A 26,941-nucleotide genomic window follows, 5' to 3' on the forward strand; every position below is an offset into this window, starting at 1 on the left:
AATTATTATGGTTATTATTATTTGTCTGCTTTATATGTGCATACTGCTGTGTACTCTTCATACGACTTTCGTTATGTTATTTTTTCTTGTATATATATATCAAGGAACAATATAATTAGCGATAACCATAAAATTGGTAATAAAAATGTTATGGTTCTATAAGAAACGCAATAAAATATATTAAAGAATCATTCGTATCTTCCACAAACTCTTTAACAAGTAAACACAAATGCAGAATAATACTCGTCGGTTTGTTAATTGACCTAACAAAGTTTAACATTGTAAAATCTATTGCAATGACATTATTATCCGTCTCGTGTTGCCATTTAATGTTGTCTTGGATAATATTTATATCGGGAATGACATCACCGAAAATAAAACAAACGATAACGAGGCAACTAATCTGAATAAAAGTTGCGAACATATTCAATGTATCTAAATTTGAGAATTGCGCCGGATTAATTCGTAATCTGATCTATTCATTTGGATCGTTCTACTCGATGGTTGCAAGCTATGCATCTCTTTTTAATTTGAGATTATTTATCTTCCGTTTTCAAATTTATTCTTAAAAAATAACTTTTTATTTGAAGAGTATATTCTTCTTTTAAAGATTCTACAGAAAGGATCGCAATACTTCTTTTTCAATAATTCTTCGACGATCTCAACTTTATTAAGATTTAACAATTAACCAGTATGTTGCATATGTTCTATTATCTTCTTTATTATTATGTGATTTATACACGTCGTTTTAAATTTATGCGTTTCCATATTTCATATTTCATTGAATATGTGTATTAAAATAAATATTATTATTTCAAATGAAGATCTGTTTAACAAAAGATACAAGGAAGAGTTTTAGCCACATGTTAGTAGCAGCGAAGGCATTAATTAGCTTATTCGTCAATGTTGTAGTCCTCTTATCACATCCCTGTCTTTTGATAATAACGATATGTGCAAATATTATACTTTCTATAGCCGTTCTTACATCCATCGATTATTATTATTCATCAAAAAGCGAATAATCATAAAAAATAATATGTACCTCGATTCTGCTAATGCACCGCTAAAGAAAAACAACGTAACAAGAAATTAACGAAAGCATCACACATATAATACGTATTTGCTTTAACTCTAATTATGTAACTCTAAAACTGGTCCATGTGCGAATCAAAACGTTCTGGTAGATAAGTCCAGGATAAAAATTCCAGCGATAAGATTGCCGATATCCAGCAATGCGGTCGATCGATCGTAAGAAGCCATCGTGAGTTGTGGTAGGGCTGTATCTTTCTTTCTGTTATTCGTTTCTTCGTCCGCTCGATCCATTCAGCTGAAAAGGGAGGAAAAGGGTCAGGCCAGCGGCGATGGGTGGGCAAGACCTTGGAGGCTGCTGCGTCTTCGTAACCGAACCTTTCCATTTTCCCCTCTCTGAGAATTCGAGCGGACTGTTGCGGGATTTCCTCACCTTCTAGACCCTTCGAGCACGCGCGGCCAATCGAAGGTCAAATCAGGAACCTCGTATTTTCCGTCAACTCCGCATCGATGCTCTCAGGGTCCCCGTGTTTTGAGAAATCGACAGAAACTCGAACTTCTATCGGTCGGTCTCGTGGCAGATGTGATCTTTCGGTGTGTTTGTATCTTACATCGAGTGACGTGGATCTGGAGCGAGATTAGGGATTAAAAGATTTCGAGATCGAGCGTGGGGCACGATAAGATGATGCTAAGTCGTGTTTCGAAACGGTGTTCCATAGTTTTTGGAACGATGGAAAGTTTAATTCGAGGTCTTACCGCGATTAAATCGACTTTTTATTCAAATCGTTAAACTTTACTGTAATATAACATAGGTTTATGATTTTTCCTTAGTACAGGTTTAATGTAAATTAATTTTTACAACTAGTTGCATTTGTTTGTTTTGTTTTAGAGGGAAAGGAAGATAGGAATTATTCAATGGAAAATTGTCTAGTTTTATGAGTCTTATTTTTCAAGATACTGGTAAATTATATTTTTATCTAAGTTTATATTTGTTTCTTCTTTTTTACACGGTTGTGCAATATTATGCATAGAAAATGTTCGAATTACCGAAAACAAGAATCACTGTTTTCTGTTTTAAGGAGCTCATAATTATTTAATTTAACGAGACCGACCTCGATTACGAAAAATATGATTATTTATTAGTGTGCATCGTATCTTTACATACGGCTCGGTATCATCGCGTTACAGTATTATTATTCTGCAAGCACGTGTCAGGGTCACCTTCTGCGAAGTTTCCTACACGCACGTGTAGTCGAGCTTCACGCTCAAAATAATTTTTCCCGAAAATTACAGCATCAAGGAGAAAGGACGTTCTTCTGCATTCTTTGCATGTCTCTTCGTTCCACGTGCAATCGCTCTGTTATAGCCTTCGGATCTATTTCAACCTAACCATATTTTCATTTCGTTGAAAAATGATCTGTCGTGATATTTTGATTCTTTCTTAAAGACTTTCGATGTTTATCAGAAGTCTTTCTACTTTATCGTCGTGTCTCTTATTTTTGCAACCAATTCTTCATTGCCTTCTTGGTATAATTTATGTCGAATAGTTTCACGAATTATACAATTTTCTAATTATAAATTATCCTAATACGTAAGATACTTCGCCTCTTAAGTAGAAACGGAATAAAGTCCAACGAATAGAATAAATTTCTTATAGTATTCTCACGTTTTAGCTATATAAAATTAAGTATGACAGCATATTGAAATTCGAATTCTCAAATCATTTTTAAGTAGATAGAAACTGATAATTGTAATCTAATCTCCTTGCGTTTTTGCCAGTTTCCTTATATTTTTGTTGCAACATTGAAATATTATTAAGAAATAAGAATGCAAAGAGTCGAAATGGAAGAAAAGGAAACTTTTTGAAAATCGTAAACGGTGCTAATAAAGAAGATGATCATGCTGGAATCGAATGCATCGAAGACGCGTTGCCGTTGATCGAGATGGTACGAAGTAACGTTATGTAATATAAATATACTGCGCGTCGAGCGCATGCCAGTTCTTTTTTCGTTTGCAGCTACTCACGACTTTCTTGATGGCTGATTATCGCCACGCACTGGCGAGCGAATTATTTGTCTTCCAGACTGGCCAAAAATAACGCCTCTTGTCTTATACTACTTCGCGTCTTACGCATTATCTGTAACTACTGCAATCGCTGCACGTGAATCGTTGCGTGGGAAACTGTTGCGCTCTGTCTATGATCGTCTTAGAGTAACAAATCAGAACGTTAACAAATCAAATATAAAATGAAATGTTCGAAATGGTATTCAAGTTATGAAATACTAAATTCGATAAGAGTTTAAATTGATAACTCCTAGTGTCACACTGTAGAGATGCAAAAATACCGATTGTTTATCACGAGAAAAATGAATTACACGTTATGAGAAAATAGAGCTCAATTTCCTTTTACGTTTCATTTTTGTTCGATATTATTCATCACCTTAAACAGCATATATTTTCGACTAAAAATCTGAATCTAGGCGCTAAAGCTATTTTCTACGATCTCTACGATCTCGTGAAACAGTTAACACGAATAGCACAAGCTCTTATGTTTTCAACAATCCAGAACGAAGAAAGAATAATATTGACTACTCAGAGAAACTCATTAACATAGAACAGTCTAACATCGATGTAAAAACTTCCATCGATATCACAATCCCCACGACTGACTCAACAGAACCCAATCGATAGATATTCAACTGAACGACTCGACGATGATTTGAAAAAAACTTTTCGATCGCCTCACTTTCACCTAACGATTTTACATAATAGAAAATACAATCGTTTTACACAACCCATTACAATTTTGGCACGTAACAGAGCCAAAGGGAGGTGAACGAAACGAGACGAAACGACGTTTCGATCGAAAACTTTTTAAGTAACTCTTGGTCAAGCGTGAAATCCTTCGGGAAGGAGATACGAGAAAAAGACGAAGGAGACGTTAAAACGCGGTTTCGAAACGCGCAGCTGTGGCACGAGAGATCTGTCAACTGCAAGCAACAGTACTTATTCTATCTGGATTCTCTGCAATTTAATCGGTCGGCTAAGCACGAAAACACGCCAGGAGGTCCTGTTTGCCGGCAGGTTAAACGCTGTAGGTTCCATCTCGATCAATTTTCGAGGGTGGAGGAACCGAACCAGAGGATGTCCTGTAATAATCGTCGATACACGCGAAATCCGCAAATTTCCAGGCAAGGCAGATGGCGTAGCCTTTCGCGGAAGCGATCGTTCTCGCTTCTTAAACACCGGCATCGCCGTTTTTCGTTTCTGCGTGTCTCAGGGGCGTATTTACCCCGCGGGCTCTTCCTCTATACATATACCTGCCTCTCATTTCACCTTTCTCTTTTTCTGCTCTTTTCCTTTGTCTTCCGTTTCCACGTCGTCTTCTTTCCTTTTAATTTTTTCTCGTCTCTATCGCTCTCTTCAGTCCTCTTCTGCCAACTACATTTAGGCACTTTCGTCTTGTTTTCTACCCAATTTAGATTTTTCTCTTTTATCTCTGCTCTCAGGTTGTCGAATTTTCATGTTGCAATTTTAATGGTTTGGTTCCAGATTAAAAGGCTTAATATTTTGAGAAGAAAGATTATGATAAGATATTTGAAAATATATCGTTGTTGCTGATATATGAGGCTACACGCGTAACATTTACTGTCACGATTAATGTCATAATTTCTCTCTAAAGAAATTATTACGAGGACAAGATCCACTAAATTAAATTTTCTGATGTTTCTTTCATAGCTTCCTCAAATTTAAATTTTATTCTCCTTTTTGTAGCTGTACATTCCAACTCGATTTGAAAGTGGTCTTCTCTATAACATATGATATAAATTAATATTTTGTATCAAAATATATAAATTAATAGAAATATATTACCAAAGATCCATTATAAATGACAAAAAATAAAACTGTAATTAAATGTAAACTAGTCTCGACAAAATATCGAATGTGACTCAGAAAACTTAGAAATGCTTAACAAATCTTTTAATAGACAAACACGATTGTATCTAAAATAGCCCAAAAGGCGGATTAAATTCTTCTTCTTCGTTCTTTCTGCAGCTATCTTTCAGGATCTTCTTTGCTGCTCTTACGTTCTCTTCTCTGTCAGTCAAAGGACCGTTCACCCTTCTTCTTTAACACCATTGGCTTCTGTCCTCGGCCCGCACGCATTTTTTTAGTCCCCACTCATAGTCAACTCCATGCGGACAACGTTTGGTTCGCCTTTGTCTTCGGGCAGCGATCCTTCGTGAATTTCATAGTCAGCTGCACGAAGATCGAGCCCCGCGGCCCCGTTTACTTTTTCTAGGATGGCCCGTCTCTATTTTTAACCTGCTATCCGCCGAAAAGAAGAACGAGCCGCGCTACTAGACGCGTGCACGCGCGCCACTCGCAATGAACGTGCACGTGCACTTCGATCTTGGGTCCCGGGGACATTTTTCACGGTTCGCAATGCTTCTGGGAATGGAAAGTTTTTGCAAAATTTCTGTATTTCTTGATTTCGAAATTTCGATGTCAAAGAAGTAAGATTGCTTGGGAAAAATTGAAATTGTTCGTGCAAGCATCATTTTACGTCACTAGGAATATTTTCTGTTTCGTTGGCATTTTGCTTTTCGTAGAATTTACGTATGACATTTTCTTATTGTACAATTTATAGAATGCATATATGAATGATTTTTAGACTTTGTAAAAACGAAGGATTTGAGCGTATTATGAGAAACTCTGTTTCATGAATTATTCATAGATTTATATATTATTTATATATAAGAAACATTTGCTTTATAAATTGTTTGCTACAACGTGAAAAAATATTTTAGAATCTGTAAAGAGTGTAAATGTGTACGAAATTTTACGTTGTATTGCACTTCGACAAAGAAACTTTCTTTTATTGGTCAGTGTAAGCAAGAGGTTGAAGTATAAGTAAACGCATTCTATTATGATTTTTCTTATAAAGTCTTAAAAAATCAGGTTTAATCTAATCTACTTTGCGTTATTAAACATACATTGAATCATTATTCTTTAATAAGACGATAATATAAACGAAAAATAGCAGTTCAAGGATAGGTAAGTAGACAATGCTACATTATACGAGCACTGTTGCGACTGTGACGAATACAATGAATTCCATGAATGCTAATTAAAGATTGCTCGTTAAAAAGATACTCTTAAAGATCTCCTTGCAATATTCATATAAAGAAATTTTCTATATTAAAGAAGTGCAATGAAAAATATGTCTTCTAAGAAAAATACTTGTTTCCAAAAATCTCAGCCACCGTTCTACATGCGCACCTACCAAATTAGATGGTTAGAATAAACCGGAAATTAGTCAGATTCCATAAAAGTAGGCCTCGAGGAAGGTTTAAAACCATAGTTCTTCCACTTAGATCGGCTACTATTCATTCTACAAAATTCTGTTCTGGGAATACTCTGAATAATTGTAAATATATGGCTATTACTAACGATAATTCATTTCTTCACATGATTCCGTCGGAAGAGACATAATCGATAGGCTTTTATGAACACAAAATTTTCAAGGAAACGGAATAGCACGAAAATAAAAGCACGGAATATTCGTGTTCACGGTAGTTTCTAATATTTAAAAACTGGTTTCACATAGCCTAGAGAAAATGGTAAGGTCTGTAAATGTTGCTCTCAATTCGATCGTGACGAATGGGAATCTTCACGCGTTCCTCGGCGTCTTTGCCGATAGGAACTAAATTTTATCTGCCGTAATCTCCGTAAAACAAATGAAACGATTAAAACTGAAAAAGTGATAAATTTAAAAATAAAATTTATCGCGTGTTTCTATCCTTACGAAAAATATAACAATGATAGACCCATTCAAACGATTGCCACATGGTTAAATAAAACATACACATACGAGCTCATCATCAGTTAAAAAAGATCACCCAAATATTTTTCCTCAGATTAACAACCCATTAACACTGCAAACAATAATACCAGAGAATGTAAGAATTGCTGAAAAAAATATAGAAATGGGTTAGATAAATATCCTTGTCCAATAATAACCAATAAGAAATAACAAAATTATTAAATTAATTTAACAAAATTAAATGGAAGTAAAAACTACCAAACAACAATACTTGTTTCCCTTGTATCAGTCAAAAAACTGATATTTTCACTATATGATAAAAAAATCGTTCACAAAAATACGTTTTCTAAAATGAGCGCGTCAATACTACAAATAACACTATCAATATCTGTGATTACAGGTAAGAAACTGAAGTGTCCATACTGCGAGAAGCTGTACGGCTACGAGACGAATCTGCGAGCTCACATACGGCAACGTCACCAAGGTATCAGGGTGCCGTGTCCATTCTGCTCGCGGACGTTCACGCGGAACAACACCGTTAGACGGCACATCGCACGGGAGCACAAAGCCGAGCTGAATCTGAAGGCTTTCCAACAAACAAACCACTCGATGTCAGACACGGTGCCGCAGTAACAGCGTCCTCGTTGTCATCGTCGTCATCGTCGTCTTCGTCTTCGTCGTTGTCATCGTGGTTGTCGCTGTCATTGTCGCGATGATATCGAAGACAGCCCTGTGGCTACTCGAGTTACCTGCGAGTGGCACGAAACGGAAATACCACGAATGCTGGAACGAGGAAGAAGCAACGAGGGCGAAGGTCTGTCCACCTTTTCCCTCGACCAACGTCGGTCAACGCCATCCCCATCCCATGTAGCATCCGAGTGGCGCTCGGGACTAAACATTTCCTCCGCGAAATCGCCACGCTGCGATTGACAGCGTTGCGCCGGAAGTCAACCGACGCTTTGACAGCGAGGTCGACAAAGGAACTGTCCCGCTGTGTCTCGTCTCGGCGATTCTAATAGTTGTCAATTACACCAGTCGTGTTTTCGGCTGAGCGATTCACTGGCCGAAAGCGTCTCGAGAGCGTCACTACGAAAGAGCAACCGCTGGAACACAGTGAATCGAGCTGAAGAATTAGATAAATTCACTGCTTATACAAATGGTTAGACGCGGCGTTCGACTTATTTGATCGTATCAAACAATCACTGACTCATACTCGAAGGTTCAATGGATGCTGGACTTTCAAAAGATTCTTCATGTATTGAATTACCACTATTTTGAAGATTCACGTTGCTCTAACGATTGCACGCTCTTGGTACGCTTTTGCGGATACGAATTGCGTTTCTTGGGATAAACTGTGGAGGATGGACGTGGCGTGAACTTGGATGCGACAGAGATTGTTGACCAGATGTAATAGAAAAAATTGTCGCGCTAATCGGATCATAAAAGAGGTTAGCATTGGAAGAGAGGGAAGATGAACGAAGGTAAAGGAAGATAAAGGAAGATAGAAGAATGTAGAAGAGTGAAGCTTGGAAAAACGTCGACGTCCGATTGCTCGCGTAGCTCGCACAAAGGTACGAGTGGGATGATTAGGGGTGGGATTGAGGAAGATGAAAGCTCGTCGCGCCTCGGACACGCTCGCGAAATAACGCTGGATAATCACAAAACTAGTCAATAAAAGTGCAACGTCGAGTAAGAGTTATTAACTATAAAAGAGAAAGCTGAAGAAAAACAGTTTTTAAAAGAGCGCGATAAAAGATAGGGAAGTTAGAGACAAGCGTAACGCCGAAAGATCGAAACCGAAGAAAAGACGCGAATAGTCGAAAGCATGTTGAAACGCAGATTCACAATGTCGAGAGAAATTAAGCGGGTAGATTACGAGGAAGATGAAGAAAAAAAAAAGACGCATATCTCAGGTGAATCGTACTACCGTAAGCCAGTAGTTCTCGATTTATTTTATTATCTTTTTCGCCCTTCTGCTTTGTGGTTTACATATACATATATATGTATTTATACAATTCTTCACCATATTTTTTCGACGACTCCTCGCATGAGCGATCAGGATCGTTTTAAGGAGTCGTACGAATACCGATTAATATATATAGTATAAATATTAATATACCGAACATATAAATGAAAACGGTGCAAGCGCTGTTACGAGAAATAGGTTTAAATGAATGAAGCGTCTACTTACTGCCGCTACTTTATTTTATTCGATAGTTACGATCATGTTACCGATGGATTATTAAGAATTATCGAACTGATTACCAAATCACAATGCATTGAAACGCTGTTATTATATATTGATACTTTTACCGATTCTACCGCGGAGAAATAACACTGGTACTATTATTGCTGTTGATGTCGAGAGCCTAGGGTCAAGACACGGGTGATATCCGAACATAATTCAACATTTTACAATTTAAACACGTACGCGTTAGTGCCAAACAAACTGAGAACACAAAGAAAGGAAACATAGAAATTAAATCGCATTTTCTCGATCATACATTTTTCTACTCAGGATAGGTAATCGAACTTCTATTATTTTTTTACTCATCTCCACATACGAGACGGTAACATAGAGACGACGGACGACACACGCTTTATCCGTGAAAAAAGCAAAAGCACACATATCCAGGAAAAGAGAGATAGAGTGGTGCAGATTTTTCTTGTAAAACCGACACTGACGCATACCATCTTCTCCACTTTTATGTTTTTCTTCTCTTCTTTTTATATAGATATACCGTCGTTTTATAAAGAATTTATGAGATTATTAACTACAATGATAAAGAATGGACAGGTTGTCGAGTTACCATATTATTAAATATATCATGTAGGCCACGTGTGTAGATTCTTCTTGGTGAATGCGTGCAAAGCGAAGGTTCGTATCGCGCGAGAAAATAAGCAATAATCGTTAAGATACATAGAGAAGAACTGATCTTTCCTTTTTGTAAGAACGTTGTTTTTTTATATCTCTCTAAACGCACTGTATATATAACCAAGGGACGCTTGTTCTTAATCGTTATTATACACGAACAGGAGTTTCCTGGTGAAAAATCAGGGCGTTCCACGTGCTACGTATTGTAATACGAGATCCAAGGTTTTTTAGCGAGTACGTTTATATTTACCTGATCGATGAAGAATCACGAAGCAATCGCATTCGCTTGGAAAGATCTCAAACGTGACGCGTTGTACGTCACGAAGAACAATCACTACCACTTTGTTACCTGTTTACAATGTTTAAATAGCGGACTTTTGTCCGAAGCAATAGTCGAGGATAATATATAATAGGTGATATAATTATGAAACCAATAGACCAGGACGAACAAGAAAGCATAGGGAATAATTGCTTAGATACCGGTTGTATAGAATGTGATCAATGCAATAGTTTATTATTAACGATTTAACCTATAAATAGATATATAGATACTCCTAGTCAGGATAGCACCACAATATTACTTGTTGCAGTATTTCACACGTTTATATTACAGACTCCTATCTTCTCTCTTTTTATTCTTTCTCCACTATTACAAACTCCCAGCCGTTTTTTTCTCCTTTTTTATTATTATTATTATTATTATTCGTTTATCATCGTTTTCTTCATATCCGTCAGTATCTTGTCTTTTCTCTCGCTCATCTCTTTTTCTCCTATTTTTATTTGTTTGTTACGTTACAGAGGAAAATCAGAGTTTAATGAGAGTTATCTCACAACGATAAGCCTATCTTCTTAAGATATCAAAGACAATAGTTAATAGGGAATTATTTAGTATTTAAATGGTCGTAAAAGATCTAGAATATATTAGTAAAAGGAAACTAATTGTTTCGTTTCCGTTTTCGTTGTCTCGTTCTTTCCCGTATTTTCTTGTTCGCGTTGCATGTGTTCTTTTTACGTTTCTACATTCTCTGCATAATTCTCTCTTTTTTTTTTTACGTTTTTCTTATTTTCTTAAATACGATATCAAATCGCGAACCGGATCGTTCGTGTATTCTGCCAAATGACGATACGTATGACAGTACTACCTCATCGTTTTTTATAAGAATGCATACAATACACAGGGAACACTGAGAGACCACTGATAGAATAACATCTGTACATTCCGTACAGCCGCCACTACTCGTCCGGTTAATGTCGGGATTATTCTCCTGCTGTTATACCCTGAGAGACAGGGTACGAGTGTGAATCTTGAAGCTCTTCATCGAAATTCCATGCAATGTTAATATTTATTTTCCAAACATGCTGTCATATTCAACACATACAAAGAATATAACGAGCTGTATTTTCTGTTTTTCAACGAAACAATTTTCTGACAACTAATCTCAATATTATCGAAATTGTTGTATATATGGTTTTTCGAATTCAATATGTATCATTATATCGGGATATTTGAAAAAACAGCGTTCAGTGCTGCAACATTAGTTATACATTTGGCTTCATACAAAAGGATTTATTAATTACCTTAGAAAGATTATATTCATTTACAATTATATCATCAGAGAAAATACTTTGCGAAACAGAAATTTAAAAAGACGAACTTGTCACATTTTCTTCGCGCGATCTTCGCATTGTAATCGTTCGTAGAATTTGTGGAAGATCGTTTTCATTCTACCATTTACAGATCGTACAAGCGACGTCTCCTTCGAACTTTCAAACAATTTCATTTTATAGACATTAATTTAACGCAAGAGCCGTATTAGCAAAGGAATTTCTGATAGACGAAAAGCTTCAAGGATCGCAAGCACACGTGATATATAAGCTCTACATACGATTATATAGTAGATCCGTTTTTTTACGAAGTTGCATTATCGCATACGTACACAACTGTATATGTAATAACTTACCATTATCTAATAACTTTCCACTATATAAGCACAGTGAGACACGTGAATGTGAGTACGCGCGTGTGTGTGCGTGCGTGAGCGCGATAGACTGCGTGACAATTTACAAATAAAGAAACGCGGCGATTTTATCGTTTGGCAAGCGAAGTCTGGTTCCTCGGACCGATCACGATTTTTCAGTCAGAGAAATGCGAAAAAGAAAAAGAAAGAAGAACGACATCAGGTGAGAAACAAAGGAAACAAACGAAAGTATTGTTTCATCACGAACAAAACGAAAAATGTGTGAACTGAAAAAAGATATCGCGAGTGTGCAGTGCACAGGTTTAATTGGCGAGAGCGAAGAAATGGGGCTAAAATGGAAAAAATCCAAGTGAAAATATCAAATCAGCGAAAAGTGTTTCGAGTGCACGCGTGCTCGTTTCGTCGACGAATTTCGCGGATCGTGTTTTCCGATCATCTCGAAGGGGTTGATAACAAAAAAAAAAATAAAAAAAAAATAAAAAAAATAAAAATAAAAAAAAATAAAAAATGGACGAAGAACATTCTAAAAAAGAAACTCGAAAGCTGACGAATGAAAAGAGCAGGAATGGAAATTGAAAAGGAAAAACCATACGAGACGTTTTTAGGAGGGCAAATTATTTAGATCCGGACGCGAGGGTGATAACCGATGTTCTTTTAGGGCTGACTAAAGGGTGGATTTCTCGAGGATGGGGCTATAAAAACATTTTAGACGACGTGAAAATTAGTCATAGAGGGTGGACGAGAGGGCCTCAAAACTAAAAGCAAAAAAACGAAGACGCTGCGAGGAGGGGGATTATTCAAAAGTGTTATGTGTCGTTTACGTATGTGATAGGAACATACACACACGCGCACACACATCTACACTGCACGTACATACACGTTTATGTACGAAACAGAAAAACACACAGAACGTACACGGGATACGTCGCAAAATGATCGATTTGCATATATGCTCACGAGTGTAAATAATTTTGGTACGCATACGTACTTTGGTTAAATTTTATTTCCTTTGTCTCTTCTTTTGTTTTCTTTTAAATTAAGCCGAGAAGATGTATACACGTTTTCTTTTTTTTTCTTCTTCTTCTTTTTCTTTTCTTCTTCTTCTTTTTCTTTTCTTTTTTTTTTTTTTTTAACTTTTCTCAGCTACTCTGCCAAGCAGAAACGAACGAAACGAAAGATCGGGAGTAATGTTAAGATCGTACAAACTTTAGTATTAAGTTTACACTTTTCTTAAGCGTTTCCTTTCATTTTTATTTCATCTAATATCGTTCCGTATTATTTTTCTTTGTTTTCGTTCTCTTTTAGGTAATTTTGGGGTGACGTTCGTAATGAAAATTCGAGCGTTTAGGATAATGCGTTTACGTTCACAGTTGCGAATGTTTAAGAGGTTTGGGGCTAAAAAGCCATGTTCTTTTTAGTTGCTTCGTCGTTAGCTGTTACGAATTTGCATACGTAAAAACACGCGTGTACAATGTATATACAGGTGTATATATTCGAAGTTGGTGAATCGAGTAACGAGTGACGAGCAATCGATCTTGTTTGGGCAGGGGATGGAAACGAAAGTGAAAGATCGGTGGATCTGAAACCAGACTATACTTACACTCGTGTTTTGCTATTTGTCGAATTATGAATCGCGTAAAATTCTTTTCCATATCCACAATTCTCCTGTGTTCAAATTGCTTTTTCTTTTCCGTTTCGTACTCGATCGCTTTACAAATGTCCTTTGTCACAATTTCTTTCGTAAGTAAAAAGCTTTTCAATCTCAAGGAAAAAGAAACGAGATTCAAAAGTCGCATATTTTCAAATTTATTTTTACACGTGTTTTTTACCTTTCTAATATTATTTTCGATAACGAAGTTTCTCGATCGTTTTGAAGATTACGAAATTATATTGGAAATGTTACTTGAAATCAACTCACGATTCACAAGAGTAGTTTTCAACGTCCCCTTTTTCCGCGTAAAGTTCTGCGCTGCCTGACCGTATCCCAGTGTGATTGGAAACACATACACACGCACACACGAACACGTGTATACAAGCACAAACACACATAGGCACACGCATATAGGAGGGGCGCGGTATCGTGCGTACGCTTAGCGTGCATATATCCACGTTGCGAAGCCACGCGCCAGTGTACGCACACGTATGTACCATTATTGTATCACGGCGTAGGATAAAATGTTGCATGTTGTTTCTATAATATGTGTTTTACGGATTGAAAATCCTTTAATAGATGTCGTGTGTGACACAGCTTGGCGAGGCGAGCTTTACACCGCGGGTCGACCGAATCGTTTCGAATTTCCCGCGTGAATCACGAGCGTCGCGGAGAAGGAAGAAAAAGAAATTAGAAAAACAAGGATAGTGACTTAAAAAGGATTAGAAAGGCGTTAGACAGCAGAGAGTTCGATGAAAGACTCTCGAGTTTCAAGGGAAGACAGAAAATTAGGATGATAATCGGTAGGGGTCGCTAAAAAATCGGTACGAAATCAGCGAAAAGTAAAGGAATTAGGAATAAACCGCGTTTAAAGGACGCTCGACACCCGCGACCGAGACTCGCGGTGTAAATGGGCTTTCCACGATTTAAAAAACGTAAAATGAAAAAAATATATGAGTAAAAAAAGAGATGGTAATCCTTCGTCACTGATGTTTGGCAACTGAGATCGCGTGGGCGGGCAAGTACAGTTGTCGAGGGTAGAATAAGAACATTGGCAGAGGCGAACGAAAACCAAGGGGAGGGGGAATGATAGGGTGACGGCAGAGAGGCTGTCGCCGTGGAAAATAATTAAAGATCGGCGGAGATTGTTGCATGCTCGCGGTGAAAAACGAAGGAGGATAAGGGTCGATGTTGTCGCTGCACCTGGGCTGCGCGTGCACTGTCTACTTATACTATACCGTTTGATCGTTGTATAGTATAAAAAAGAAAAAAGAAAAAAAATACAGTAATAGTACTATACCATAGTTGATAATGATTGCATAGTACATGTATCACGCACGCATAAGCATATTTAAACGTGAGGAAAAAGTATAAAAAAAAAAAAACATAACATTAATAAGAACGTAAGGAACGTACATTACGTAACGAACCTACATCTTCTTTTTCTTTTGGCGGCAAGATCGAATTAATCGATTGACGATTATTACGATTACGATTATAATATTGTAAAACTGTAGGGTTCATATTGTCGCGCAGCGGGGCTTCGATTTCGGCGGCGTGCGATCCTCGAACGGGGATAAACGTTTGAGCGGTCGCGACTTATAGTACAAAGTAAACTATAATGCGTTAAGGGGTATAAATGAAGTAATCGATGGAAAAACGCGATGATGAAACAGATGACGATCGCAGATTTTTGTAAACTTACTATACACAATGTATTAAAAGAAACGATCACAATTACGATACTGATCGACGATGACGACGACGATAAAGATGATGATGATGATGATGATAATGATGATGATGATAATTATGATGATGGGTTTTATATAATATAGTTGAATTTGAACGGCTAGAGAGACGGGCATCGGTAGAACGATCAAGGGTTCGATGAACGCGATTTAATTAAGCTCAGAACACTGCATTTCTCGATCTCGCCGTTTATTATGCTGAATGTTGTATACAGATTGGATGAAGAGGCGTATAATCCTGTTTGATGGACCGTGCTTGATCGTTGATCGATAAAAGTCGTCGGTATACAGTTTTTAACATTTCTTCTTTCTTCGAGATCTGGTGAAGTTGAGCGAAGCAACGTCATCGCGATTTTTAAGCACGGTATGCTATACGATTCGTCAGGTTTTTATTTCTGAATGATGCAATAGACTGACTGTTTCTGCTCTGCTATTAAGAATATAAAACTACCGTATTTCTTTTTCTTTTTTTTGCATCGCTATTACATTACAAAATCGCAACGACGTCACCTGGCTCGTTTACACCAAATCTAATAATAATGAAACATCATGTTACGATAGCTATGTTACGAGAAGAATCGACGACGTTTAATCTATGCAACGAGACGCATTATCCACTCGACGAGATATCGATATTTCTGTGATACGCAGGAAAGGAAGGAGGACACGTTTACTTTAAGCAGCGAATGTGCCGGAAGTTTAAATACCCATTACATATCAGTTTCAGGGAGATTGATCGCCCATTACTTTAACTATACTTGTCCCGTTTCATGTGATCCTCGTGAATCCTCTTTCCTTTATCTGGAATTGCAGAAGAACTGATTGTTCACCGACTGTTCCATGTGATCGTACTTTATACCAAATAGCTCGCAATAGTTAATATTATAGTTACAGAGTTGTTGAGATTGTTTTACTACAGACTGCTGCGTTTGCAGCCGACTTTATATGTTTCTTAATCGTTCACAGATGATATAAGAACGACTTAAACGCAGAGAATAGATAAGACCGATATAAATGCAGATATTTGCGAATGATACGTAGGAAATAGGTCCGAATGCTTGTTATGTACGAGTGTTAATAGCAGAAAGGATGAAAAGACTGGTGAAACTCGTCACTGCCACTAAGTAATCGAATCCTTCCGTGATCGATTCGCCGATGCAAGCTCTGCCGTTCATCACAGTAACGGAACACAATACTTCGTCATACACACTAGTACAAATGCTACCTCACACAAGATATACAGGGTGCAGAAGAAAGCAAAAGAGAAAAAAAAAAAGAAATGAATAGAAGCTTAAAATAAATCTCTGTACATAAAAGATGACACAATTTAAAAGGAAAAAGAAAACGGTATTTTGCGATAGAATCAAACGTCCCAGAGGTGTCGATGATCGGCATACGGTCCGACATATTCTAAAGAAAACGACGATGGCAAGAAAAGAAAAGAAACAAATTGTAGTAAAAAAAAAAAAATAAAAAAAATAAAAAAAAAAATAAAAATAAGAAAGATGGGAAAACACAGACGATAGTTAAACAGAGATCAGAATAAAAAAAATTCGAAACGGGTTCGGTGTCGTTGATCGAGACGACACGACTCGTACTCCACGGTGTCCTTTTCTCAGGAATAATGAAAACCAAGTACAAACTACAAAGTATAATAGTCGATAAGATTAACATAAATCAATAATCAAGCGATGCAATAGTCGAGTGTATAGTAGGGATCGATCCGGTGTAACTTGTACGCCGTTTCTCTTTGTCTCTTTCTCGCTCGTCCTTCCTTGCTATCTCATTTTTCCCCTTTTCTCTCTGTCTTTCGTCAGAAAGAAACTAACTCGTTGTTAACGATAACCGTCGCCGCGAATCATTAAAATATGAAACGTGTTTCGCGCACGACGACGCTACGTTACTTATGGCACCGTGTGTTAATTACGCATACAAAAGATTAATTAAGTGCTCGAACGACCAGTTTCCTCTTCATTCTCACGTATCTTGCTCGTTCTTTCTTCTCTCTGTTAAATAGCGGCCATACTCGTTAGAGCTGTTTTCGCTTCCGTTCGCCGTTTCATTCATTATGGGCGAACAAAGAGCAGAAAGAGCACTTTATGGTAGTGATATCATTGCGCTAACAAAGAGGAAGATACGTTTGTAAGAGAGGAAACAAGTGTCGTTTAAATAATGAGCCAATTAACGCGGGAATTATGTATCGTAACGACGATTCCGCGTTAAAGGAACGACGAACGTTGCTTGTTCGTCGCGTACTTCTTTCGATTCACAAATTTGTTAATTGTTTTAGTCTCTTTATCCTTATCGAGCGTTGCTGAACAATTTCCTTCGATGATCCATCTCCATCCAACACTTCTCATCGCGATGCAATCACTCGTCTAAGGTTAGGTTCATCGGACGCGTCAGACTTTATTCCTTAATCCTTTTTGAATTTCGCGCCACGGCACATTCCACCGTGGTTATAAGTGTTCTTGTTAAGATGTGTTCGTTCTTTGTTGACCGTTTTGTTACGTGGTGTTTCTCTGCCGGTCGGATGTTCCCTTACCGAACATTTTTTTTTTCATTTTCGGTGTTTTTTCTTTCTCTTTGTCCATTTTAAGGAAGCGGAACGTACATTTCGTACGAACTTTCTATCGCGCATGATAATGAAACATTTCTTCTTTTATTCCGTTTCAATCTTCATCTCACTAGACATTCAGGTTAAGCGTTCTGCTTACCATTTCGTATAGAACTCTCCTATTTTTCTCATCTTTACAAGATCTTGTCGAAAAAATTTTAAACAGGATTCCATTCCTAAGTTTTATATTTTGCATACGACTTTATTGTTCTTCGTCTTTTCGCAAACATCTTTCCTCCTCTTCTTTATAATAAAGAAGAAGCAAAACATCGATTATACACGCAAAGAAATGCGAACATTCGTCCGGTTGCATTTTATTCTCAAACGCTATTGTCCACGACATGGTTCAGTTTCCTTCCTCAATGAAATCTCTCTTTACTTTCCACTTCCCATCGTCGTCCTCCTAATATCTTCTTCACCACGAAGTAATACACCTGCCCCTTTCGTCCTACGTTGGGAATTTCGTTATACTCGGAAGAAACGGACAAACCATCATCTCAATTCTCGTGCATCTATGACATAATCTTTCTATTGATAATAATAATAGTAATAGTAATAATAGTAGATGTATACGAAACCGCTTCTACCTCAATGAAACAAACATACACGTATGCATAGGTAACACGTACACGCATAAGCTCGTACATACAAACGCATATACACTTGCACAATGTGCACATACACACACACACACACACACAAAATACATTTACGGTACGCATAGACGATCACGTTAATTACAAATAACGTTCGTACAATTGTGTGTCGCTTACGGTTCCTTCTCGGTTTTTCTTTCTCATGTGTCCCATTGATTGTGAGAAGTATTATTTTTCTACGCGACGCTCGGCGTAATACCGTGCGTTTCATTTTTTTGTATCATACAGAGGAAATGAAAAATGAAAAAGAAATATGGAAGAGCATGTAAAAGAAAACAAAATCAGAAAACCGCAACAAAATCGAATATACGTAAAAGTAATAATTATATTGTATGATATAAGAGAGATTTAACGATTACGATGATGATGATGATGATGATGATGATGATGATGATGATGATGATGATGAAGAAGAACTATAGCTGCCGCGAATAAATATATCGGATAATAGCACTGTCCTCCGTTCTTCCACCTTTTCTCCACCCCTTTTCTCCTTTTCGAAACTGCCTCCTCAAACATACCATCCTCCTTCCCCCGCCCCCATCAATTCCCTAAACCTAATCTAACCTAATCTTTCCACCCTATCCTCCCTTCAGACGACCGAGTTTATGTAAATAACATCCGTTTATATTTATTTATTTATGTTTCTATGCGCTGGACGCGTCTAAGTTACACGCAATTTCAAATTAATCGATAACTATTCCTATTGATAGAACGAAAGAGAGTACACTGATTTTTTCAATATAAATATAAAATGGTATATATATATAAATATATAAATATATAAATAGATAGAGTATATTATATGTAATATTAAGAAGGTACTTGTTTAGATCATAAGCGTGCCCCGAACTCGTCGCCCCGCGATGCGACATTGCAAGTCGAAGACAAAAGATGAAAAATATAAATTAAAAATGGAATATTATATATTATATATATATAAATATACATACATATACGGACACACACAGACACATATAGAGACAGACAGACAGGAACATAGGAATATACGCAGACACGCATATACGAAGAAGAGGACGAAAAAAAAGAAGATGCGAAGAAACGACGAAAGAATTAATAGAATAAACGCGATTTGTAAATCGCTGAATCACGCGGTGCACGCCATATTCGAGTTTCTCCTCTTCTTGTTCGCGAGCGAAATTTCGACTTAACGTCGACTAGTTTAGGGGATAAACGAGGATCGACGATGTCGAGGGGATGTACTCTGGGCATTTCCGCTTTAAGAACGCTAGGGAATATGAAACTCGAAGATAAGAAGCGTCGGAAGATTATTTGAAGGTTCGATCGATAGCCAGTTATTTTAATTTCGCATTAATGTTTCGCAGTATTGTCTATATATTTCAGTTTCCTTTTTAACGAAAATTCGATTGATCGATCCTTTCCTTTGGAAAGAAAACGGAAACAGTGATGCTTTATTTCAATTTTTTTTGTTTACATATGATTTTACAGAAGAGTTCAAAGGAGTAGCGTATGGAACGACGCTTCTATCGTAGAAGTTTTACGTTCCATGATGAAGATGAAAATTCTCGTCGTCTCGACATCGATCGCGTATTCAATATACGTAATCGTCGGTCCGCGCGTTCTCTTCGTCGGCATCGATTCGGCAGAAACGACCGTTCTTGTTGTGTATTTTATCTCGAAAGAATAGAGGAAGATCGTGGCTTGCACCGCAGATCGTACACGGTGGTTACCAATTTTGTTTTTAAGTTGAAAGATTAAGTTTTGCGTTACGATTATGAGAGAAATGCGAGGAAGGTGCGTGGTGGATACGAGAAGGAACGCGAAGAATACGTAATGAAAGAGTGTACGAGCGGAGGCGGCAAAATGGCAGATGCCTCCAGCGTGAACGGAGCGCGCAAACCGTAGTTGCGTTTTTCGTGTATGCAAAATCACACTTTTGCATTCTATTTACAGAATTATTTTATTTATACGGTAAACAGTGCGCTTGTGTGCGAGTGCATGCGTGACGACGCGTGAATGTACTTCGGGACGTGTTAAAAATTCATTTCTAACATAATCCGAATATTCGAAATGTTTTCGAAATTGATCCCTGTGAAACCCGTTCGAAATGTATTTTTAATACGTTGAAGACGACTAAGTACGTCTTGATACGAATGTTAGGGATAGTATGCTAGTGAAATGATTGTTTGAGGATGCGTGAACGGGAGAGAGAAAAGAAAAGGAAAAAAGGTGATGAGAGAGAGAGAGAGAGAGAGAGAAGAGGCATGGAAGTGGAATAGAAACGAAGAACGAGTCGAAACTCTGCCATCTCCAACGATCCCGGACAGGAACTGGGTTGAAATGATGATGATTATAATGATGATTCATTACGTGTTATGGTAAATTACTTTGGATAGGTAAGCGTGGAGGGGAAATAAAAGGGGAAATGAAATGACGAATGAAAACGCGAAGTATGGCGTTACGATACATTTTTCTTTTTATTTTTCTTTTTTCTCCGAGCGCGAACAGGGTGGCAGGGGTTTGTGCTACGCCGAGTTGAGTGTAACTCATCCTCTTTTTTGTTTGTATAAAAATTAATCGAAATTTAATTAGACTATTAATAACTGTTTAATTACTGTGAAACAAGAAAACATTAATTATAAATTACAAAAAATCTGACCAGGCATCTTTTCTTCCCCTGTCCTCTTCCCACTTGATTGTTACTTCGTATCTCCTTTGATAATATTGTTCAAACTTTATATACATAATATAAAGTCTGCATAAATCGACGGTTGAAATCATTGATAATATGTACAATAATATACTATATCGTTATATACTATAAGAATAACAGAATAATATTCTATATATCGTAAGGTATAAGTTCAGGCTTTAATTAATCACATTCGACTTATTATTACGGATGATATATTTATTTGTTATTTTAACGTAGTATAATAAATACGTTTTACTAATTGAATGTGCGACCGAGAATTAAATCGCTTGCTCGTTCCGCAATGGCAATTACGACGGAATTTGGATTACCGGAAATGGGAGACGGTAATATACTGGCATCTACTATTCTCAGTCTTTTGACACCTCTCACTCTGTAACAAAAAGATTTACGCTCATTTAAATCTATTCCCCATATCACGATATCGTTATTAATGAATCAAATAATTCACAGATCAATGATCTTTGTCTTTCGTATAAAACATTATATATATTGCATATATATATTTCAAATCTGCTTAAAAGAATTATCTCAAATGTATTGTAAGAAAGCAAATAACAAAACTATTCCTTTTTGAACTCCACTTGGAAGAGGCTACTTCCAAGCTACTATCTCTCACTCTGTAACAGAAAGATTTACGCTCATCTAAATCTATTCCCCATATCACGATATCGTTATTAATGAATCAAATAATTCACAGATCAATGATCTTTGTCTTTCGTATAAAACATTATATATATATTGTATATATATTTCAAATCTGCTTAAAAGAATGATCTCAAATGTATTGTAAGAAAGCAAATAACAAAATTATTCCTTTTTGAATTCCACTTGGAAGAGGCTACTTCCACTTAAAAAATATCGTACGTTATAAAAGAGAGAAAATTACCAATTTAGTATACTCCAAAATGAAGCTCAACTTTCTTACCGTAATTTCTCATCGACGACTGCACGATCATCAGTGCCCATCCTGCAGGAGCCACACACGTGATAACTGGTGAGAGCACCGACTCTCAACACGCATTCCGTGTATTCGATATCCCGGTAGTCTTGTGGCAAATGTTGACACTCTACTAAATCGGGATGATGAACGTTCGCGCCATACTCACGAAACTTGGGCGTCTCGAGCGTCTGAAGAGCGAAGTTTATGGCTGGAAAATTCGCTTTCATCATGCAAAGTGCGATGGCAAAAGAAAGACACGGTAAAGAAAGATGATGTATCGCGATAAAAAAGATTTACGTACCTCCGTGAGTGCATAGAACGTCGTCGTAGTGCTGAAGGTAAGCAGGGTCGATTTTTGGGTGATGGCGAATATTGTTAGACCTCAGTGAAATGCTACCACGGCTTTTTGGTTGTAAACAGTATGATAGAAATAGGAATCCTTCGCGACTGTTGTTGTTGTAGGATGGATACATCGACTTGTAAGACTACATATATCGTTTAGTTAGAATCACGAAGAAGAGAGTATGGTTCTTATAGAATAAAATTTTCTATGCTACTCTGAACGAAATATCTTTCAATTCAATCAAATTGTAACAATTTACATAATTTTGTATTATTTTTGGATATTCACAATTTTATTAAGATAATCTTTTTCAATACGTTGAATCGTAGAAAACGATTTCAAATATTCATAAACTTGCTTTAGTTATTTAACTTTGATCGATCTGTGTTGTTTTCAAAATCTTGTACAAATTCTTATAAAAAATCATACACTAACATTTGGGAATTTTATTAGCACTCTAATGAGATACGACCGTTATGATTACATTGGTAAAATTTCATCGATTATGTTATAACAAACTATAAAATATACAGGAAGTAATAACAAATGATAATTTGTTAAAAAATTAATTTCAAAACAATCCTCTTCGAACGATAGTAAATAAAAAGCGACGTAGAATGTGCAGGAAATAAACGCACACATGGCGAATTATTGTAGACATTTAGTATGGCATTCTGCTTACCTCTATTTTGTAATTAGACAAACTTCTTAATATATTTTCATCGGTAGAACCCATACCAAAAAGCATAACTCCGCTATCATTGGCGCGACCCATCGCCATTATACCATTAGTCGCGAACCATCCTTAAAAGTAACAAAACAAAAGATTAAAATTTCAGACGATATATCGTAAAACGTAAAAGAACAACGTTAAGATAATTTGATACCTCTTCCAAAGACGAAATAATTGAGTACCTCAGGAAGCGTTTGTAACTTGTACAGAGTTATGCTTACTCTTGCCTGTAGATTAACATAGAGCGGAAGAAGAAGATGGTCAAACAGATTTTTGCCCACTTCCGGAACATTGCTCACCACTGGTATCTAAAAATATCTTTACTCTCTGATTGCACGTAATCATATTCGTAGGATATATTCGTATAAAATGATTACGATATCACATTTCGGAGATTTAGTTTGGAAAAAGATCAAATGATTCATCACCTGAAATTTGTCAAGCTCTTCGGCTGACCCGATTCCCGAAAGCAAAAGCAATTGAGGGCTATTGATAACACCAGCACAAAGGATCACCTCTTTTCTCGCAGCGATATTTCCCACCGATCCATCTTTGTAAATCACCTTGATCCCATCTGCGTTCAAATTCTCTTTGAAAAGTATCTGGAAATTTACGAACGATGTATTCGAACGTTTCATTCACACGTTGATATATTTTATTATGGAGAATGATCTTCAGGGGATTATTTAAGTTTAATTCTTGTTAAAAATCACCAGCTTCCATCGTTTTATAATAAATAGATAGAATATTAAATTCAAATTTAATCTTTGCAATCAATTAAACTGTACAGTTCTAAAAGCTACAGTGGTTACAAAAGGCGCTTTTAGACCATCGTATTTATTATAGTATTTATTTGCTGATAAATTAAGCCCAGATATATTAAATTTCATATTATTCGATGTTACATCAAAACAATTCTAATATTACGATAATGAAGCCTGGTAGCTGCTAAATAAAAAAAAACGCTTCATTGGAAAATAAGATTTTTGCAAAGATACCTTTTGTAACCATCGTATAATAAAATACCTGTAACAATCAATAATAAAAATCCCACAAATGAAATTTAGGTAAACGCAGTTCTATCGTGCGATGCTTTTAAAAGAAAAGAGAAAAGAAGAAATGTAATCTCACTTCGGAAACCAACGTGTTTATCAAAATATGCAAGTTCTTTCTATTCCAGGCATTTTGCAAATGCGCGTTAAACGTGCTCCAGCGGGAACCTCTTTTCGTCGTGTACATCCCCTTTTGAAGAGTCACATTATTCAACTTCAACGATTCTTCCGCCATGAGAAAAGCTTGCGCCAGATATTCTTCCTCCGGGCTGGACATTACGTTCATGATATCGGACACCTTTTTAAAGTACGGAAGTAGATCGGCGTGTGACCATCCTCTGGGCCAGGCTTTGTAATCTTCCGGCTTTCCGAAGGAGTGAACCAAGTGATTTATCTGGCCGCTGCCGCCCAACCCTTTACCTCTTGGTATCTTTTGTATCTACGATAAAATCCAATCTTTTTCAATCAATCGAACTTGATTCTACGTGGACTTTAAACGGTACATTTTATAAAATCAATTTTGAGTGTAACGAATGAAATATTTTTTAAGAATTATTCTTTAAGAATTAAGAATTCTTAAGAAAAATTCTTTAAGAATCAGAGAATTTTTGTTAATTTTAAATCCATCCATCTACATACCGAGGAAAATCTATAGAATTAAAACGTTTCTATTCGCGAAAAATATCGTTCATTTCGTGTTTCGTTTTAACTTTGCCAGCCTCCTATCCTTTTCAAAATGTATTGCAAAATGTGAGTGCACTTTGCATTGTTTCGCATTTTTCAATGACAATTAAAATATTAATTTTTTAACCGATTCAAGATGTTATAATCAAGGGATATTATGGAATTATTGGGATCAAAAGTTTAGCTTTAAAATGAAAAATGAAAAATTTTAACCCGATTATTTTACAGTATAAATTATAAAATCTTGATTCATAAAAATGGAAGATCTATGTTTGTATAAGGCTTCTTATGGTGATCCGCAGATGTTTAATTTTCCTTTACGTGATTCCAAAATCCTTTTGAAGAGAACTTTTGCGGTTCCGTAGAATAGGACCAGTCGACGTCAGTCTTTTGCATAATTGGTGCCAAAATTGGAACAGACGATATCCATCCGAAATGTCCTCCTGCTTCGACCAACAAAACCGACACGTTCGAAATTTCGGAAAGCCGTGACGCCAGCACGCATCCTGCTGTTCCAGCACCAACTTCGTAAGTAAAAATTAAATTATTAATATATCATTATCCTTGCTGTACATGAGCAAGAAAATATACGTATATTCTACATATGAATGTCAAATTACATATGCAGTATAATAGAAATATAATTTTGTTACAAATTTGTAAACACCAATGTTCCATTGTATTTATGAAGTTAAAGAAAATATTAGTTTTAGGTTAAGATTAATATTTTGTAATATGCGATAAAACAAAGTCATTATATGTAGCAAATGCAAATTAATTATTCAATCATAAAATCAATCTTACATGGATTCTATCTCGTTATATAATACCTACGATATTAAAATTAATTAATAGACCACATTTCTCAATGTTGTTCCTCGTATCACTCAACACTTCTTTATCGATTTAAAACATCAATTTAATATCATTTAAATCTTTGTAATTCTCGAAAAAATCAGCTTCCACGTACAAGAACGAGAAATAATAAATTATATCCATATACAGCCGCAATCACAGTACTTCCCATAGATTGCATCATGAAAATTTACTTCGTAATTCAATTTACCATTTACCTTCAGTTACACGCTAAAGTCAATTCACGTCGATCATGCATCTACATCGATCGATATAAAAGCCCAGATCAAGAGATTAATTAGTTACATTCCGTGTATCCGCTTCCTTCGGATAAAAGTTAAAACTCGAACGGTATCGCAGTCACCGACATTGTCCGGTGAAAAATCCACCACTTACCGATTATGTAATCGTAATGCGTATTAGGGAGCTCGATAATGCTGGTTGGACCATTGAAATAACAGTGATACAGCAATGACGCGAATAAGACGAGGGTCGAGATTAGCACGTAATTCCACATCGTTGTTAAGATATTCACGGTCCGTTCGCGATCAGTGTCACTGACAGTACTGTGATGGACTAACAACGATCAGGCTGCACAGTAATTCCAATATTAAATTAGCATTTCCGTTCGCAATCGATACCCGCTTATAGTAACCAAACTGGACTGTCACAACAGAAACATAATGGTAACGAAATGTGAATTGCCGTCTAAATAGAACTACGTACTTATAATAGAAATAAGAGAATTTAGGGGAATTTAGTATGAATTGGTGCAATGTGAATAGTTCCGCATTATTACTTGTACATCGATAATTACCTGATACTTGGATGTACTTCGTTTTGGGATAGACCGAATTTTTATCCTCTTTTCGTAACGTGTGGTTTTTGACGAGTGGAATTCAAACTAATACTAGTTTTCAAGCGTTAAGAAGATCGTTATTTTAAATATCGTGCACGTGTAATGTTTATGGATATTGTACAGATTTTATGTGCATTGTTAGGATGTCAATTAGCCAAAATGAGATGATATTGATTTGTGTTAAGTTTAACTTAATATTATTAAGAAGCACGTTGTCGTCAAATGAAATTGGCGCTCTGCGATAGAGTGGATACGTAGGAGAGGTCGGTATCATGATTACGACTTTACCAACCAAGGTCTAATAATTTGTTTTCATTTGTGCATCTTGAAATGCATTTTTAAATAATAAAATTTAGATTATACGAGGAAAAGAAACTATGAATATCTAAAGA

General features: G+C 36.5%; 2 protein-coding genes across 9 annotated transcripts in view; one reads left to right on the forward strand and one right to left on the reverse strand.

Moving 5' to 3' along the window:
• Positions 1-21,025, forward strand: part of Chinmo (Chronologically inappropriate morphogenesis) — a 76,696-nt gene extending 55,671 nt beyond the window's left edge. For all 7 annotated transcript variants that reach the window (XM_072003588.1, XM_072003608.1, XM_072003561.1 and 4 more), the window contains one exon: positions 7,257-21,025. In XM_072003588.1, the coding sequence (XP_071859689.1) occupies positions 7,257-7,489 (233 nt within the window). In that variant the 3' untranslated portion in view covers positions 7,490-21,025. The remainder of the gene's footprint in view (positions 1-7,256) is intronic.
• LOC139987400 (neither inactivation nor afterpotential protein G) lies at positions 20,530-26,306 on the reverse strand. 2 transcript variants are annotated; one of them, XM_072003624.1, is made up of 9 exons: positions 26,087-26,306; positions 25,157-25,359; positions 24,231-24,590; positions 23,528-23,701; positions 23,254-23,407; positions 23,049-23,170; positions 22,325-22,508; positions 22,009-22,231; positions 20,530-21,453 (listed from the first exon to the last, which is right to left on the reverse strand). In XM_072003624.1, exons 1-9 carry the CDS (start codon positions 26,205-26,207, stop codon positions 21,318-21,320), a joined length of 1,677 nt encoding a protein of 558 aa, XP_071859725.1. In that variant the 5' UTR covers positions 26,208-26,306; the 3' UTR covers positions 20,530-21,317. The 2 variants fall into 2 exon arrangements, with proteins under 2 accessions (XP_071859725.1, XP_071859735.1); XM_072003634.1 differs by lacking the exon at positions 26,087-26,306 and adding an exon at positions 25,909-26,060.
• Between the last annotated feature and the right edge of the window lie 635 nt (positions 26,307-26,941).

This window comes from Bombus fervidus, chromosome 1 (assembly GCF_041682495.2).
Source record: "Bombus fervidus isolate BK054 chromosome 1, iyBomFerv1, whole genome shotgun sequence".
In the NCBI taxonomy this organism is placed as follows: domain Eukaryota; kingdom Metazoa; phylum Arthropoda; class Insecta; order Hymenoptera; family Apidae; genus Bombus; species Bombus fervidus.